A 13,665-nucleotide genomic window follows, 5' to 3' on the forward strand; every position below is an offset into this window, starting at 1 on the left:
ACAGGACTTGGCACCTGTCCACACTGCCAAAAAGTACCAAGACCTGGTGTAACCAAGACAGTATCACTGCGCTCGATTGGCCAGCAAACTCATCTGACCTTAACCCCATAGAGAATCTATGGGGTATTGTCAAGAGGAAGATGAGAGATCCCAGACCCAACAATGTAGACGAGCTGAAGGCTGCTATCATACAACCTGGGCTTCCGTAACACCTCTGAAGTGCCACAGGCTGATCCCTCCAGGCCACATTGCAGCACTGATGCCGCCATTCATGTAAAAGGAGCCCCCACCAAGTATTGAGGGCATTTGCCAGACAGACTTTTCATTTGGCCAACATTTCTGTGTTAAATAATTTTTTTCTACAGTTGGTCTTATCTAAAATTCTAATTTTCTGAGATAACTTTTCGGTTTCCCTTGGCTGTAAGTCCTAACCATCAACATTAACAGAAAGAAACACTTGGAAAAGTTCCTTCTGTTTGCAATGACTCCATATATGGCGTTCACTTTTTCAATTGAGTTACTAAAAAAATAACTTTTTGATGATATTCTAATTTACGGAGATGCGCTTGTAAGTGGAATATTAACTAGGTTGTGAGTAAAGGGTTAATAACCCTAGGGTTGTATATTCTGTAATGTCATGTCATGTCATGAGCTGCTATACTATACATAATCTCGAAGTCGGCAATAATGTACGTTCATGGTTGTCTATTTTTATGGCATTGGCCACAGATTCTGTTACACCACTTTGACACCAAACTACGTAGACTCCTTGTTGCACATTTCAACAGATTCATTATACTTCGTGCAATTTTGTTGCGCAAACCGCTATCTTACGCAAAAAAAATTTTTTTTTCACTTCTGCGCCAGATGTTTCATCACTTAGGCCAGAAATCTGCCATAAATTATGTGAAAAATGCCGCTATGAACTGCCATACCTTTCTACTCCAGTGCACAGCCCGGCAGGGAGTACTCTTCATTTACACAGCGCAACCTTTGCAACCTCGGAGTTTGTTTTTGGATTCACTTCTGTCTTTAGCTTGGAAAAACTTAATTAAAAACTGCATGTGAGAATATAGTTTATGGCTACATGCACACAAATGGATACGTGTGCCAAGTCTATAGTGAGATGGCACAAACGGCACATGGATGGCATCTGTGTGCCATCAATACCTCCACTGATTTCCTTCAGTGAGCCCGGCCCTCCAAACAGACGGGTATAGGACCAGTATGGAGTTTAAATGGGCATGTGTATAGGACCATAGAAAATAATGGGCCAGTGGGCTAGCTATAAAAAAAACATGGCTAGCCCACTGACTAAGTACACATTCGTGTGAATGCGTTTCAAGGTTCAACTACCAATACTGAGAAGAACTCCACAGTCTATGTGCATGGAGATCGGGTTAATGCCATTCATTTCTCCTGGTCTGAGTTAGGGGCTTTAAATGATTGTTATTGTCTTTATATGTAAAATTTTTATACATAGCACTCCAGGGACTATATGGCCAGTTCACATCTGCGTTGGCGCCATCATGTTTTCCTCATGAATATGCGGAGACAAAAAGTCCTGCACTATCCGTATTTTTTGTGCAGAAACCCCATTACAGTCTATGGGGTCCGCAGGTTTCGTTAGGTAACAGCATTTTTATGTAGATAGGTTTCTGTTGGTCCCCAAGCGGACTTCCCGAACAGAAAACCAAACACAGACGTGAATCGGTCGATAACAGAAATTAACAGGATTTTTATCATTCATACCATTTCCCATTTTTGGGGGCAATTTTTTTTTTTTTTATCAGAAAAAAATAATTCCGGTTTGTCAAAGCAACCAGTAAATCTGGATTTTTAGAATTTCACGATAAACTTATAATAACACATTACCCAAAGCTGAATATGCAATGCCAACAGGGTATTCCCGGAGAAATATTTCAAAGTAAATCTTCTTCTAAATCCTTTAAGAAACGCAAGCAGTTTGGGGGGGGGGGGGAACTATACTTTATAAATACCGTGTCTCATGTAATTCTATGAGTCATAGATGGATTACTTCACCAGTACAGCAATGTTACTTTTGCTTTTCCCAAACTGAACTGCAAAAAATAGATCATGAGAAAACGTCTAGAGTAAGCTGTTAGTCCGATGAAAGGATTCACATTTGTAAATCCTGGAATAACCACATTACCAAGTAACAATCTTCGAGTAAGGCGAATACCTATAGGATATAGTGTCATTCTATACAACAGAGCCAATCTGCACCAACCCTTTCACTGCCAAAAATTTGGGAACTGTACGTTCTAAGGTGGGAAAGCAATTTTTGGTATTTTGTAATGCATCAGTCATGTACTAAATATACTTATTACCATTGCATGTGTGTTGCGACTTTCAGGCCATACTCCTTCAATACTTTTTGGCCAAAAGCTATACCTCCTAAGATCCCCATACACATGCGCACTTTGATATACAGATGTATTAGAGTTACAATGAACTTCTGCAAGTGGTCAAAGTGTGTCAGCGGCACATCTTATAAAACAACTCAACAAATACCAATGAAAATTCATTAGAAAACCATTTTTTAAAGGACACATCATTGGTTTTGGCTGTCTTCTGTGATAACATATCACGTTGCAGCATTTTAAACATTTGCAGAGGTTTGGGTTAACCTTGCTGCATCTGTATAGCCAATGGTGAAAAGGAGGGCTGAGTTCCCACTGAGTTTTTTGGTTCAGGATTTGGTCAGGAATCCATCTCAAAATCAACCTCCAAAAAAAGCCTCCCAATAGAACTCTATTGGGAGGCTTTTTTTGGAGGCTGATTTTGAGGCGGATTCCTGACCAAAAAACTATGTGTGAACTTAGCCTACGCCTCTGTCTGACAGCTATGGTAGTAACTCCTTTTCCCTAAGAATGAAGGATTGGGCATGTTGAAACATATCCTTCTTCATCCTGAGATCATCGAGAGAAAAATCACGCAGTCTTATAGACTGTCTTATTAGTCTCTTAGTCTAATAGACTGTGTGATTTTTCTCTCGATGATCTCCGGATGAAGAAGGATATGTTTCAACATGCCCAATCCTTCATTCTTAGGGAAAAGGAGTTACTACCATAGCTGTTTATAACACCTTATGGTTGTCTGAGCTCAACAAAATCTGTGGATTTGGCCTACATGGATCTAATGTGTATAGCCAGCTCAGAGCACCTTTCACCAGTTCCACTTCTTTGCAACATTCTATAGGTGCCACTCCACTTGCAATTTTTGTTCTAGCCCCCACCGTTCCTGAGCAATTGTCGCTGTTAGTTTCCTCACTGTCCGGCAGGCAGTCCTGGGCTGAAGCAGATAGCTCAGGACTGCCTGTTTGACAGTAGAGAGCCTAATTTGCATATTGGGTGCATAAATTAATAGTGATGACTGCTCAAGAACAGCTGGAGAAAAATTTCCAACGGTGTTGCACTCAGTGGAGCAGAGTCTATTGAAGGATGCAAAGAGTTGGTGGAGGAAGTGAAATGTGCTCTAAGCCCATATGGGTCATGCCAATGGAGTAGATGTGACAGCTGGTTATCACTCCGTTTCTAATCCCCACGTCACTCTATTCTGAGGCTGGTAGAGGAATCTTAGAACAGGAGAGAAGTTTCTTTTGACTGATTCAATGATCCTTATGCCCCGTATATTGTACAATGCACAACCCAGATACATTGCATCCCTATAAACGCCATTGGTAAACAAAGAAAACATACAAAATATCTATACAAATGTATTGCACAGGTAGGTATAGAATAACAAGGTATATCACAGGGTTAAAAATTAAAGCTTTAGCAACTTTATTATCTTAGAATGAGAGAGTAAGTATAAAATATATATTAAGCCCTTATATCAGCACAACTTTGTAAAACTCTAAATAAAGGAAGCCGCCTATCCATGACATGGCGTGTGGAAGAAAGACGACTCAGCGTTTCCCTCTAACAAACTTTTTTGCTTCTTTTACCAGCAAATTCACATCTTCACTGTCTTTATCCTGTGAATCTGGCATCCAGTCTGAATCTTCATCTGTGATGTCAAAATCTTCCTCCTCATCGTCGTCAATGAAGCTGTCCTCCATGTCGTAATCATTCAGGTCTCCGTCGTCATCGCTGTCACCATCCAAAACACTTCTTTTAGCTAGGAAACAATGGAACAGTTTCTTAAAGGGAGTCTAAGTCACTGCAACTCAGAACCACAGATAGAAAAGTTAGGGTCAGTGTTTTCCCTCTGGTGAATCGGAGTCTATGTTGCCGAGGTATTGTTGTTTTTGTCAATATGTAAATGAGCTGTTTGGAACGAAGAGGGCTCCCAGAAATTAGGTGCTCTGCATTAATCTTATTTCCCTACTCTCCGTCGGCACTGATGTACTGGTGGAAAAGTCTGGTGCTAGGTGTAGTTTATCTTCAGCATTAGGGAGCGTTCCCACTTGTGCCCGCTGTCCACCCTGTGCCATTCTGCTGAGAGGACACCCAATGGAATGGCACAGGGTGGACATCGGGCACAACATGTATGGAGTTAGCATCACTTGACATTCAGTCTAGAGGGGGAACCTGCTATATATGTTTAATAGTTGGAAACAAAGCATATTGGAGTGACCTTACAATAATTCACCCCCTGCCGTTACCCTGAACACTTTATTTCGGGACTCCCTCTAGACGTTTGATTTGGGTATTTTTGACTTTTGTATTGTCGCTGTTTTTTTAGGATATCAAACACATTTGGTGGTTTTGTCAGGTCCACTGTCTTGTTTGATAACTTTTCACACAGAAGATAAAGTCCAGCATGAAGAACGGTCATAGAAAACTATAACAAAGCAGACAGATCAGAGCAACGGACTTAAAGGGGTTGTCCCATCACAAGGATCCTATCTATACTGCTTGTTAATGTGGATGTAAGACTTTTCCTAAATACACTGCTACAGCAAAACTGCTTTGTTTGTCCACTATCTTACTTTATTCAATTCATTGTGGCCACAGCCCTGACTTATCTGCTCAAAAGTCAAGTGATGTATCTGCTGCTCTCACTGGGGAGGGAGGAGGGGCTAAGTGCAGGGGAGCGAGCCTGTGTTTCTAGCTATTCCTGTGTCTACACCATGTGACCTAGCTTCCTGCACTCAGATAGGGGAGAGGAGTCTGTGTGCCGGCCGCTTCCATTCATTCCTATGGGTGAGTGCTATTCCAAACAGCCGTTTCGAATAGTACTCGCTCATCTCTATTAATCATCAATAATGATGGATCGATAATCCCAAAATGTCTGACTTTAGATTATTACGCCTTAGGTAGAACCAGTTCTGAAAAGATAATGTAAGTGACATTTTAGTATTGCAAATGTCAGCCTAGTATTCTGTATTATGTAGCTCCATGTACCTGCACATAAAGTCAGGGCTTAACACAGGAGCCGGAATCACATTAAATAAAAATCTTTAGTAAATTTAATTTGGCTGGAAAAATGCGGCTCATAACAATGATGGATGGCTGATATATCTGCATTCTTATATCTTTGTCCTGGAAATTCATAGAGAATGTCACTCAAATATGTCCAACCCTGAATTCCAGGGATGATGTACAGTATGATCTGATCATTGCATTTCCTAAAGAAAAAAAATATGCATTGCCCAAAGCAAAAGCTCTATTTATTGCCCAATGACGCAAATTGGAAGCAGTAGCGAATCAGAAAATCATGATATTGTGCTGAAGATCAGGAACACTTCAAGTATGTCATTTGTGTGTCCAATATGTTAATGCTAGGTTATGCTACTAAGTGGCATTCGGTACATATATATATATATATATATATATATATATATATATATATATATATATATATGTCAGGGTATGGGGTTGCTAGGTGGGGTGGCATACACGCAAGTCCAGTTTCTTTAGTGACAAAGGGAGACATTACAAAAATAAATCCCTGCCTGGCTAGGCTCTAACTAAACATAGAATAGGTTACCTCACCTAGAAGAACAGAAATCCAAAAGCCAGAAGAATCATTCAGGACACATCTCCAAAAATATGACTTTTCTGTTGGCTCTCCAGTCAAGCTCTGCCCAAAGTCTGCTGCTGGAGCTGGCTTCTTAAGCCCCCTTAACGAGGAGACTCTCTACAGCTGAGTTGCTGCTGGAACATCCCCAAAGTGTGGACTGGAGGGGGGTGGAATGACAGGTCCCACTGCCAACCTACCTGCCATTCCTAAAAATCCAGCCCAGTAACCGGTACTGTGAAATAACACTCAGCAGACAATAGTTACCTGCTGAGAAATGTTCTTTCTGGAGTTTTCTCATGTCACCCACCTTAGTAGTCGGGAAGAGATGCACAGCCCCTCCATTATCTCATCAGCCATCGGCTTACAAATATATATATATATATATATATATATATATATATATATATATATATATATATATATATATATATATATATATATATATATATATATACACACACACCTCAAGCTATTAGCGGTTAAAGTAGTGGTCCAGCTTTCATTACTTGGGGTTACACTGGCTGAGGTTGTGGTAGCTGGGACCCCTGGCAATCATGAATTGGGGTTTCAGGGTCCCCCTCATAAATGCAGCTGTAATATGCACAACTATAATATGGCTCCATTAAAAGGACAGTAAACCCTGAAATCTAATACAGTACAGTTTCTACAGCCAAAATAAGTCTGAAGTACTGTAGAAGCCAAACAGCCAAGAAATATATTGCAAAACTGCAGCAGTTCACAGTAAAATAGTCAGTACAATACTCATGCCATTTGGCACATGTAACATATCTTCTCTGAGTATTAAGGGGAAGTGATGACATAAAGAAGTTTCTGTATTGTCCCTGGGATCACCGGAGGTTGTACAGGGGAGAGATTCCTGGAATCCTTACGGCTTCCCTTCCCTTATACACACAGTAGTACTTCATCCTTCTTCCCGATCTCACACAAATGCTAGTCCCTAAATATGGCATCCTAGCATATCAGGTAAGAACCTGGTGTTAAAATAGGACACCAAGACCAATCTCTTGCCCTTGTATCAAACTTTGGCAGTCACCAGCCTCAGTAGTCATATGCCTACCCACTGAGGTTGTCAGAGACTAAATTATGAATGATGTACATAACGGGATTGTTGTAGGTCTGGCAGTAGAACACCAGAGGAGGATTTAATGGATGGAGTATTAGGTTAATTATTTTACTACACTTTCTGCCTGGGAGTAATTTTTTAAAATCCCAGATAACTTCTTTACACTAGCGTTACTCCATTGTTTGGGTCCATGGGTGGGAACTGTACAACGAAGAAGCAGACCGTTAAAAGAGTGGAAACACACACATAGATGGAGTCCGTTGGGTGTCAGTGATTATGTATTGGAGACCATCAGGGTAAAAAGTCCTCTGTGCAGGACTTATTCCTTTGCCAATTTTCAGTGGACACTCTGATGCATTTCCAACTCAGAGATATGAATTTAGCCTTAGTCAGGGCTAGAATGATACACCTTACAGTATCCTGTAAATCTTTAATCTTATTTTACAAAATGTATCATTGGCACCATATCCAAAAAGAAAAAATAATGATTAAGGCTGGGGCCCTATGGGCCAGAAACGCTGCGATTTGCAAGCGGTGGAAACGCCGCGGGAAAAATTGTGGCGATTTACAGCATCTGCAAAGTGGATGGGATTCATGCAAATCCCATGCCCACTTGGTGTTCAAAACCGCAGCGCGAACACGCTGCAATTTCCAAAACCCGCGCGGTTTTGTAAATAGCAGCATGTCAATTATATCTCCCGAAACGCCGGCAGTTTTCCCATAGATATAATGGTAACAGAAAGTCCGCAGAGAAAACTCTGTGAACTTTCTGTTCAAAGCTCTGCGAGAAGAACCGCGATGCATTACAGCCGTTGTTGTTTGTTGCGGTTGTTACCACTGCGCTTTAGTGCGGTGTTTCCACCCCGTGGGGCCTTAGCCTAAAGCAATGGGGCACACTCCTTAATAAAAAACATGTTGGTGACATACTATAATTCTTGGTGCTAGCCATATTGTGACAAAGACTGTGACATGTTTTGTGGTTTGCACTACTTTCTAAGCAAGTGGGCTGGGTATGGGTGGCATCTATGTAGGGTCAGATGGGGCCTTAAAGGGGTTGTCCCATCACAAGGATCCTATCTATACTGCTTGTTAATGTGGATTTAAGACTTTTCCTAAATACACTGCTTCAGCAAAACTGCTTTGTTTGTCCACTATCTTACTTTATTCAATTCATTGTTGACACAGCCCTGACTTATCTGCTCAAAAGTCAAGTGATGTATCTGCTGCTCTCAGGGGCAAGGGAGGAGGGGCTAAGTGCACGGGAGCGAGCCTGTGTATCTAGCTATTCCTGTGTCTACACCACGTGACCTAGCTTCCTGCACTCAGATAGGGGAGAGGAGCTGCTTTCATTTCTTCTTTCATTATGGCAGAGACAGGCAGTCTCTGTATGTAACACAGAATGGAGTTGCTCCTGCCGGTACTTCATAGTCCAATATTGTGCATATAGTGTTTAAGGACCGTTGATGACATCACAGGCCCTTCAGCCGCCCCATAGGATCATGCTATGAGGTGGGCGGAGCTACACATTAATTTGGGGTTGGAGCTAAACGGCGGGTTACATGTGAAACCCCACCCACCAAATGATGCAAGAAACCAGGAAGAAGGAAGATTTTACAGCAGTGAAGACTGGTGAGTATGCGACGTGGAAATACCCCTTTAACTTCCCAACACATTTATGATTACTTATGCCAAAAAAGTGGAAAAAATAATACTCATTACTTCTTAATAATCGTGGCACATTTGACACCAGAGGACCACACATTAAGATGAGTGTATAAAACACTGGTGTAAAACAGGTTATAAGCTGATGTATACCTTTTTTAGGATTCCTTTTCCTTAGCTTTCTCCCTGAAAAAGAAAAAAAAAACAGCAGTTTTTACTTAGGTGTGAACGAGTGCTTTCTGGGAGTCATTACAAACAAAATCTCAATGACTTAGGACATTAATATTCTCCAAGTAAAAGCTATGTCTGCTCCGTAGAGTCCCTATTAAATGATGTGCCGGTAATGATCAGGATCTGCGCCCAGCCCTACTCTTGACTTTGAAAGACTATCATTAACCATTGGCTTCCGTTAGTTGCCACAGATTTTAATGGTTGACATACTCGAACGCAGCAAATAATCCGCTAACAGTGGTTTCTGCAGTGACTAATAGGTATTTACTTTTAGTTTTGACAGAATGATGTTTGTGGATTATCCGTCTTTTCTTAAACTTTCAAAGTCGTGATGTGCGTCGAGGCAAAGTCATACAAAGGCAATTATTTCTATCACACAACTATATGCCTGTGTACAAATAGACTATCCTTCACCTATTCCACAAGTTCTGAAAATTGCTTACAAAGAGCAGAAAAAAAATGTATTTTCCTCAATAAAGATAAATTAGACGAGTCTCACCTATCACAAAAACTTCAGCAATTTCTGCTCGTAGAAAATGAGGTCGATGGCAGCGCCGCATTCTTCTCTAAGCTGACATATCTCAGCATTTCCTATCTAAATATTGTACATAGCAATTACTAGAAATAGAAGTGTGTGTATAAGAATACAAAAGGTAAAACATGAGATAGAAAGCAATAATTCTGTATGAATATGAGACGAGGTCAGAAGGCGAAACGGATTTTGTAATATAATAGAGGAAATGCTCCCTGATCCTCTACTGCTCCCAATAGGCCATTACCCAATAGTCTCTACTACCTGATTCCTCTCCGCAAACAAGAAATGTCACCTAACCATTCCCCGGTAATAGTGGCCACTGGCCTCAGCTAGCCATTGGCTGAGCAGGCATTTCCTAGGTTTCATGATGAAGACTTGTTGGAATAAGAGAAGCGGAAGAGGAATCCGTAACACGAGTACGGTCTATAATATTGTCTAGTCCAAAATGCGTCATGGCAGCTCTCTTTATTCCCGATGTGTCCAAACCTATGTTTTTAATATATTTTGAATAAATTGTCTTAGATTTACCCTATTTCCGTCTGCCTGTCAGAACGCAACCTTGTAGCTTTTTTAGGATTGTTTTCTTTAAACCATTCTGAGTTGGACTGTGGAGTTGGGAGTCCGGGCCAGTTTTGGGTGGAGTTTTCTTGCAGGTCTCACTGTTGTCCTATGCATTTTGCTGTACTGTGGTAGCCGGGGCTCCTCAATAACATTACTCAGGTAGTTACTTATTTGAGTGCCTTCGTGTTTGGTCTCTGCTTCGGGACCTAATCTCTTGCAATACTTTTTGTATCTGGTTCTGACCATTCTTGTGTTTCCATCTTCACATTTTCTGCACAAATAACCACATACAGTACTTTAATCTTAGGCTAAGTTCACATCTGTGCTGCAGTCTCTGCTGGGGACACCAACAAAAACAATCAGAGAGAAAAGTCCGGCACGGAAGGCTTTTCATACTAAAAGTGTCGGACACCCATATAGTCCATGGGGTCTGCTGCTGTTTGCGTGTAACCACTCTTTTAGCGGTCCAGTTCTCTATTGTTCGGGTCCGCAAGAGACCCAACCGACGGATAGCCTGGCACGGATGTGTACCTAGCCTTAGAGTGGTTGTGTAACAACATGATCCTCCATCTATATACCTTTTCAGGCTCAGAAAGCCTTTCATCAGATTGGGCACAGGCAGTTCTATATACTGCTGGAAAGCCAACAGTGCGCTGAATTCAGCACACTATCGGCTTTCCCGATCTGTGCCCCAGGTAAAGTGCTATCGGTTCCGATACCGTAGCGCTTTACAGTCAGAAGGGCATTCCTGGCAGTCAGTCAGGAACGTCCTTCACAGCAGCGCCTATCGCGCTGTAGAGTGTGAACGGAGAGGAATGCCCCCCTCGTCCATAGACAAGTATTATCAGGAGGGGAGGGAGGCGTTGCTCCCCAATCACACTGTGCAGCGCGATTGGCGCTGCCGTGGAAAAGGACGTTCCTGACTGACTGTCAGGAATGCCCTTCTGACTGTAAAGCACTACGGTACCGGGACCGATAGCGCTTTTCCAGGGGCACAGATCGGGAAAGCCAACAAAGAGCAGTATATAGAACTGCCTGTGCCCAATCTGATGAAAGGTCCTCTAAGTATGTACAAAACCACAGTTGCTCCGGTGGATCTGGAGCATCTATACATCATACAGTCTGCCAGTGTACAAGGGGCTTTCCAGGGCTATTACAGCTGGTTGCAGGGAGAGAGAGAAGTCAGATCTGCCATAGCCATAGCAGATCTTTGTACTGGCAAAGGTGAATAAACATATAAGACCCATCACTCTTACCTGGTGGTCTCGTGTGCTTGTATTCCAACTTGTGCTGTGGATTTCTCCTAAAATAAAAAACATATCCATTTTAATCTCCATATCACCCCACTGAGATTCACGCAACACAGAACAGACAAATGCATTACATTCCCTTCAGTATTCACTACAATTAGGTCCAGAAATATTTGGACAGTTTTAGCATTTTACCAAAACATATTCCAGATACAGTTATATAATAAATAAGGGCTTAAAGTGCAGACTCTCAGCTTTAATTTAAAGGTAGTCACATCCTAAATGGAGGTAGGGTTTAGGAATTACAGCTCTGTAATATGTAGCAGCCTATTTTTCAAGGGACCAAAAGTAATTGTACAATTGTCTCAAAAGCGATTTAATGGTCTGCATGGGCTATTCCCTCAATATGCCAGGTAAAAGGTCTGGCGTTGATTCCAGGTGTGACATTTACATTTAGAAGTTGTTGCTGTGAACCCACAACATGTGGTCGAAGAAGTTCTCAAGTAAAACAGACATCCATGGAAAACAACAGTGGCACAGAATCCTTTCCACAGTGAAGAAAAACTCCTTCACAACATCCACCCAAGTGAAGAACACTCTCCAGGAAGTAGGTAAACTTAAGGAAGAAAGATCCACAACAAGCAACAAAGTGAAGACAACCACAATAAAAACCTGGTAAAGTATCAGAAAGGAGGAAACCCAGCATTTGTGATGTCCCTGGGTTCCAGCTTGCAAAGGATTCCCTACAAAATACTAAAAAATAATCTTTTGTCCAATTACTTTTGAGCCCCTGAAATGAGGAGACTTTCATAGTTAAATGGATGCAATTCCTAAACATTCCATATGTTAACTTTGTTCAACTCCTTGCATTATACCTGAACGTACGCTCTTCAATTGCATCTCCGTTGTTTCATTTCTAATCCAATGTGGTGGCTGCAGATCCCAAATCATGAAGATTGTGTCACTGTCCAAATATTTCTGGACCTAACTGTTTCCTACCTGTACAATAGCATCCTCTTGAGTAATTGTAGCACATTAAGCTTCTTTACATAGACATGTGATTAAAAACACGGCTGTTAAATCAGAACCAATTTTGGGTAAAATCAGAAAAAAAGTTACCAACAACCAAATAAAATTATTTATTACTAGCCTTTGCCCGCGACTTCGTCTGCAGGTTGTTGGAGTGGATGATCCACCTATATTCAGCAAATTGTTGCCGTCGATGGTTTGCCTGCTCTGGCGTTTTGGCAGCTCTTAAGCTGTCCTGCTGTTGAACGTGTTCCTCAAATTGTGCCTGTGATTGTTCCGGCATCTCAGCAGCTCGCTGGGACGTTATATAATGAGCGTATTGTTGGCTTTGATGATCTGCCTGCTCCAGTGTTTCAGCAACTGGTCTGCCACTGAACTCGTTCCTAGCACTGTGCCCGTGATTGTTCCGGCATCTCAGCAGCTTGCTGGGAAGCCATATAATGAGCGTGTTGTTGGCGTTGATGATCCACATGCTCTGGAGTTTCAGGAGCTCTCAAGTTGCCCTGCCGCTGAACTTGTTCCTTGCACCGTGCCTGTGATTGTTCCGGCATCTCAGCAACTCGCTGGAATGTCATATAATGAGTGTGTTGTAGGAGTTGATGATCTCCCTCAGCCCTGCTTGAGGAGAACTCTGTGACTTCTGGCTACCTTCATAGCTCTCGTTGTTTTAAAATTTTGCGATAAATTAGATTATCTTTTTTTGGCCATGTTTAAAATTAGCAAACTGCCAATTTGGATTAAAGCTGTTTTCCCACCCAGTGTGTCAGCACTGCCTGGAGAGATCAGATAATATGCAAATGTGTGTACACAATCCACTAAGGGTTAGCTGAGTGTTTACATAGAGAGATAACAGACCTGGCTTTATCAGAATCGGAGAAAACTGCTGCCAAGAGCAGTGTAATATAGTATGTGAACATAAATTCATAACAGTCGTGAAACAATTTCATTTACTGGGATAAAAAGTAGCCTATGTTTTAATCAAGGTTACAAACTATATGTGCCAAAATTCATTCAAATCCATTCAGCCGTATTTGCGTGACTGAGTAACAAACATCCAAACTTTCACATTTATAACAGTAGGATTTTGAATCTAATTATGCAGTTATTAATAGTTTATAATAAATTTCAGTATTGTGTTACATAAATTATTTTTATAGCTATTCAGTCACTAGTTTTTCATTGAATTAGAGGTTCTTTATGGCTTCTGACTGACCATGGCTGTCAGCCATTTACAAAAAAAAAAAAAAAAAGTTATAGTCGGAAAAATAGAAAAGCCAGGGTTGAGGGTTTGATTCCACCACCATTGTTAAAAAGGAAAAACA

General features: G+C 41.4%; 1 protein-coding gene across 2 annotated transcripts in view; it reads right to left on the bottom strand.

The window, feature by feature from the left end:
* Nucleotides 1–3,703: 3,703 nt before the first annotated feature.
* APLF (aprataxin and PNKP like factor) overlaps nt 3,704–13,665 on the bottom strand; it is a 511,700-nt gene continuing 501,738 nt past the window's right edge. For both annotated transcript variants that reach the window (XM_075267384.1, XM_075267383.1), the window contains 3 exons: nt 11,321–11,367; nt 8,891–8,923; nt 3,704–4,143 (listed from right to left, as the gene is read on the bottom strand). In XM_075267384.1, the coding sequence (XP_075123485.1) occupies nt 3,932–4,143; nt 8,891–8,923; nt 11,321–11,367 (292 nt within the window). In that variant the 3' untranslated portion in view covers nt 3,704–3,931. The remainder of the gene's footprint in view (nt 4,144–8,890; nt 8,924–11,320; nt 11,368–13,665) is intronic.

Source organism: Leptodactylus fuscus, chromosome 3, assembly GCF_031893055.1.
Source record: "Leptodactylus fuscus isolate aLepFus1 chromosome 3, aLepFus1.hap2, whole genome shotgun sequence".
NCBI lineage: Eukaryota > Metazoa > Chordata > Amphibia > Anura > Leptodactylidae > Leptodactylus > Leptodactylus fuscus.